We start from the raw sequence: 6,000 nt of genomic DNA on the forward strand, positions 1-6,000 counted from the left end.
GTAGGTAAATTAGTATAATATTTTGTAAGTAGGTAAATTAATTTAAATGTAGGTAAATTAGTATAATATTTGTATGTAGGTAATTACATGATTCAAACAATATTATATTTTCCGTACAAGATATGTCTTTTTTTTTTTTTAATTTTGGTAAATTAATTTATATATGTTGCTAATATTTATGATACAAGAAAGGTAAAATATCCATATGGATTTAATTGCTCATCATAATTAGGATGAGTAATAACATTTATTGACCAAGTTAGGATTTTGTGGTATAAGTTGTAAATGTATTGTAATAGTTGGTCATATATTTGTCTACATGGTAGGCTATTTGAAAATTGGGTTTTTTTTTAATGTTTTAATTTAGGTGGGTTTTTATTTGGAAAATAGGAGTTTCAACGGCCTATATCTAAAAAACATTTTTTTTTCTTTCCAGAGAGCGTTTCTAGAGAGAGAATCAAATAATTGCCTTGATGTGTTAGACTGACCTGGAGTATTCTATATTTCGACATTTTAGTTGTTCGATCTTTAGTTAAAGAAACAATAATCATAATCTAACAATTAAATATTCTAAAGTATCTAATATTCCAGAGCACCATAGTATTTTCGCATTCTAAATTTCTAATAATGTTTTGGTTCTTGTGAAGTATAGCAATGTGTGTGAAGAAAGTGTAATTGATTAATCTGGCGGTTAATTTTACTTTTCACCCTCTAAGTATAAACGTTAGTTTTTCACATTGCTTTAATCATGGACTTTGAAGTCTACAATCTACGTAGTATATTCGTCTTGTAACTTCACTCTCAATGTATTTGAACTGTATTAAGTTGTCCATTGAGCCGTTTTGCTGACTTGACGAGAGTGAGACCTACATTTTCTTACGCACCAAAGTTATATATCATCCACAACATTTTAATAAAGCTTAATTCTGTTAAGTTAATGTAACAATCACAAAAACATTTCTTGGTTAAACTTATCCACGTCAATTATTTGACTAAATCACTCTTTGCAAAATCTTGGTAGATGCATGTATTTTGCCACGCCAGAAAATGTAGGTGGTACTCTAGCCAAATACGTAAATTGACGATTTACACATGATCGAACTTAGGGAGGGTACAAATCAATACGTACAATGTGAAGGTATGAAGTTCAATGTACAATGTGAAAATGGATATATACCATGCAAAGAGAAATAGCCTTACTTTTTTATGTATGTTTGCAAACAAGATGTGAATGTGTGGAAAACTTGTAGTAATACTGGTGGCCATTGTAGAAGAGTTCAAACCTTGGCCTGTCTTCACTAAAAAAGGACCTACATAAAACGGAAACGTTAAGGGGACAATGTCTTCAATCATCATACGACGTCATATAAAAAATTTAAAATATATAACATCTTGTTATAGATTTGAGACACTGCCACCATAATATACATCTTCATTTCATGCAAGACTCTTTATTTTCACTCTTAGAGAAGACATTTAGAGCCCCCTTTTCGAATTTTAGGGAGTAGAGTTTGAATTAAACCATCAATATGTTATATGTAGCAAACGAACATGGTTTTTGCTTATAGATTGGCTTGGATATTCCGCAAATGGAGCGGCTCATAGATCGTCCAAAGTGGCATTGTACTATGTTCTCAGGTCTCCTTTGTTTGAGGAGCCTCTAGACTTGATCAATTCGACACATCCTCTTTGAAGATTGTAATGTAATTCTTCTTAATTTCTCAATAAAAATGGCTAATATCGTTTCTCGAATAAAATAAAAACAAAACCAACTTGATTTTTACTTGCATGCAATCAAACTCCTTCCTTTTTCCTTTTTGTTCCTAATTTTTTTCAAAACTCTGGGTTTTACATAGCCTAGAGATCAACTACGTATCTCAGCTAGCTACAGCTACTAGCCCGAAAACGGCAATAAATCCAGTAATCTAGCTACCAAGTACGGTATTATCGTAAGATCAAACCTTTGTTTTTGTAATAAATAAATAAATAATTAGTTCCCAAGCACAGTAATTCAGGACTGAGGCCTCATCAGAAAGCATGCATGCAAAAGGTGAAATAAAATCTCCGGCACAGGCTGCCATCTGTATTCTGCATATTTTACATTTAAACAGACAGAAATTTTACCTGACTATATTTTAGGCTTTTTATATTAGCACCCCACAAAATGTTGAATGCACCCCACATTAAAATTTAATATTAAATAACTTATTTATCTTACTATGTAATGACAGCTTTGACTTTGTTAGGTTAAAAAAAACAATCTATATACACCCCAAATCACTTTTAATGTATTATTTATTTTCTTCAACTATCAAAACACATCCGACCCTTCATTGTTGAATAAAACCCTAACCAATGAAACTACAAACATGTTGATTGAGAAAAATTATTTTTGACAAATGAAACACAAAATCGATGTTTCGGAAGTTTCACATGCGGTAAACTTCATATTATTTATTGTTTTAGTGATTTTGACAGCATCAATAATTATTTAATCTTGCTTTTGATGCGTTATTCAAGCTTCTATGTTTGTATTCATTTTTTAGGGATCACAGGAATTACATGAAGAATTAAACACCTAAAATTATCACCAAATATTAAAAACAGACGACATGAATTTTAATGGTGGAATTAAAAACAACCGACATATGCTTTAAATCCCAGGTGGCATCTTTTGTCAAACTTTTAGTCGGCATTATTTGTCCAAATTAAAAGCTTTGTAAGATTTGAGAAATGTGGGGTGTATAGAAATATGGGTTGCATATAGAAAATGTAAGGTGTATATTAAAAATGTGGGGTGTGAGGGTATTATGGGGAAGTATGTGGGGTGTATTAAGATAATTTTTAATTAAAAAAGCAAATATGGAGTGTATTAAGTATGTAGGGTTTATTTAATAATTTGTGGGGTGTTAATATAATAAGCCATATTTTATACTATATATGCAAAAGAAGAATAAACCAAAGGATATTATCTGAATCCCCAGCAACCCAAATCTTCATGGCTAAAGCAAGTGACCCTTTACTACAGTAAGGAAATATGTTGTGTTCTTGTATAACTATATGAGTTTGAACTTTGTCCATAGTTAATCTAACATCTAACATTTATTGCTCGACTCAAAAAAAAAAAAAAAAAAAAAAAAAGCTAGGGAACATATTAGTTACTTAAAAATTAGCTGTAGTTTTAGCCGAACAAAATCACAGAAATTAATACAGAGCCCCTCTCTCTCTCTCTCTCTCCCCTCTTCTGGTGCGGACTGAAAATGTCGTGCTTAACAGAACACTCTGTAAAAGCCTGCTCACTCTATTCATCTCTTCAAATATGCCTCAGAAAACTTGTTCCTTTCTCTCTCCTCCATAAAAACCCCTTTACCCCCTCACAGCAAAAACTCGCTCTCTAACTTTCTTCACCATCCAAATATCGAACACTTTCTTCACACACCAAAACCAAACCAAAACCAAATATTCAAAAACCCAGCTCAGCCAGTTTGATTTGAACACCCAAATGCCGTCGGACTCAGGCGATCAGCAGCAGAAGAGCAGCCAGAACCGGAGGACGGTGAAAGACGCCCAGGCCACGGGGGCACCACCGCCGGAGCAAGAGCACCTGCCCTGCCCACGCTGCGACTCCACCAACACCAAGTTCTGCTACTACAACAACTACAACTTCTCCCAGCCCCGCCATTTCTGCAAGTCCTGCCGCCGCTACTGGACCCACGGCGGCACACTCCGCGACATCCCAGTAGGCGGCGGAACCCGCAAAAACACCAAGCGCTCCCGCACGGCCACCTCCGCCACCACAACCACCGCCACTTCTGACAACAACGCAATTTCCGCCACCCCTGTTTTTCTGAACCCAGGTGGTGGAGCGGCCTTACAGTTCGGTGATTGGAAGGGTAACATGGGAAATGGATGCGGTGGCGATGGGAGCTTCAATTCTCTCCTCAACACCCACGGGCCTGGTGGGTTTTTGGCTCTGGGCGGGTTCGGGCTTGGGCTTTCAGGTGGGTTCGAGGAGATGGGCTTTGGGCTTGGGAGAGCTTTTTGGCCTTTTCCTGCGATGGGAGGAGATTGTGGTTCCGGTGGACCCCACGGCGGGATGATGAACACGTGGGAGATCGAGAACGGAGAGGGTGGTGGGATTGTGAATGTGGGTGTCAGCCCTGTCGGAGCTGAGTTATGTTCTTGGCCGGAGTTGGCAATTTCTTCTCCTGGAAATGGACTCAAGTGAAAAAAAAATCTGTGTCTTTTGGGTCTCTTTGTAATTCTCTACTCTTTTTGGTTTGTAATGGGGAATGTCGTGTTTTAATGCTCTAGGGTTTTTAATGTTAGTGTCGAGGCCTTGAATCTATATGTCCGAGAACTACTGCCTAAATTGAAGTAAATTGTATTTTGGTCCCATGCTTCTAGCTTGTTATATGATTTTTGAGTATTTGAAGAATATGAGTTCTTCATGACTCCATTTGTAAACACATCCAACACTCATATCACCATCATGATGTCGTCAATGCATTTTAAAAAACTACTTGTAAGCGCTAGAATTAATCGGTTTTAAATAAATATATGCAAGAACGAAATGTTGAACAAAAAGGATTGCAAAGGAAATGATGAAAATTAATCTAACCCAAATTAATTTAGTGTTATCCTAGTTGAGAAAAGATTGATTTTATTACCTTTTTTTTTTTTAAAGAGGGATAACTGGTGGTAAGCCATGATTATTCATCCATTTCGGATCCAGAGAGGCTATCGGGAATTTGATCTTGCCCGTGGTTACAGTCAAATAGACATTGAACTCGGGATCTAACAAAACATTAAAACAAGAGAAATGCTTTTGTTTAAATCAATAAGAGAAAACTATAACCATTTGATAACCTATTTCTTTTTTAATTTTTCAATTTTACTTTCATTTTTCTAAAACGTAAAGTAATTACCAAACGATTTAAAAAAATATGAAAACTGAAAAGCTCCACGCTACATGGTTGTCTACTCCAAAAGGAAAAGGCACAATAACGTTCCTTATTGTCAGACTCAGATGGAATTGCAAGCTGCATTTTCCTTCTCTATTTCTTTGAATTGAATTAAATTGATTGACCCTACAAAGGAGCAGCATGCGTGGTAAGTTTCAATTGATTCATTTCCACATCAAACATCTTTCTTTAGCTGAACCTTACCTAAGAAAATAATGAAAGAATATTGGTGCTAAAAATTAGAGAGAAAGTCCATGCAATTTGAAGATGTTATGAGCTAGCTCTACTAATTCCAGAAAAAAAAAACAACACACAGTTCTACTCGACGCAGATGTCCCAACCCTAGTCAATGATCCAGCTTTCGCTAACATTTGGCTCTAAACCAACGTCATTCCCTTTGCTTCATCTCGAACTTTCGCTGTATATCCGTTGGAAATGAAATGATTCCAAGTAAAATGCTAGCAGCATAGTCCTCTATCCCCTGCAGTGTTCCAAAATGTACTGACATCACCGTATCCACCATCAGCCGGAACATGGCATCCTGATGCAGCCTCAATAATGGTACCTCTAGTATAATATTTGCAAACCAATGGTTACCCCCTTCTCTTCAACGCGTATCCATATTTCGCCTACCGCGATCATCCGCAAGAGATTAGGTTAGACTATGCATTGATGAATGCACAAAGGTTATTGTACAAGATGGAGTATTAGGGTGCACAAAATTGCTTGATGCTTCACTAGATGCCCTTTACTGGGCACTTGAGAAAGTGGGGCACAAAAGTTGAGGTTGTTGTGATGTGATCAGTGAAACACGTTGGCCTTCACAAGGAGAAGGAGAATAGCCTGCAAATATTGAGAATGCTAAGACATATAATACCAATCTGATCAAGCATGGGCAAGTTGGGACACCAAAAAGACCAGGAAAGGGATAAGAGGCTCACATTTTGGCTTTGTTCAATGAGGATCTTAAGCCTAAGGGAAGTGGGCAGCAATGGGGATTGTTTTATCCTGACATGACAGGTTTACCATGCTGACT

The 6,000-nt window shown here is 36.6% G+C and overlaps 1 protein-coding gene across 1 annotated transcript; it reads left to right on the forward strand.

Moving 5' to 3' along the window:
* The first annotated feature begins 3,145 nt into the window (after positions 1–3,145).
* On the forward strand, positions 3,146–4,438 carry LOC126586116 (dof zinc finger protein DOF3.4-like). The gene has a single exon (XM_050250817.1). It carries the CDS (start codon positions 3,503–3,505, stop codon positions 4,226–4,228), a length of 726 nt encoding a protein of 241 aa, XP_050106774.1. The 5' UTR covers positions 3,146–3,502; the 3' UTR covers positions 4,229–4,438.
* The last annotated feature ends 1,562 nt before the right edge of the window (positions 4,439–6,000 follow it).

This window comes from Malus sylvestris, chromosome 2, assembly GCF_916048215.2.
Source record: "Malus sylvestris chromosome 2, drMalSylv7.2, whole genome shotgun sequence".
In the NCBI taxonomy this organism is placed as follows: domain Eukaryota; kingdom Viridiplantae; phylum Streptophyta; class Magnoliopsida; order Rosales; family Rosaceae; genus Malus; species Malus sylvestris.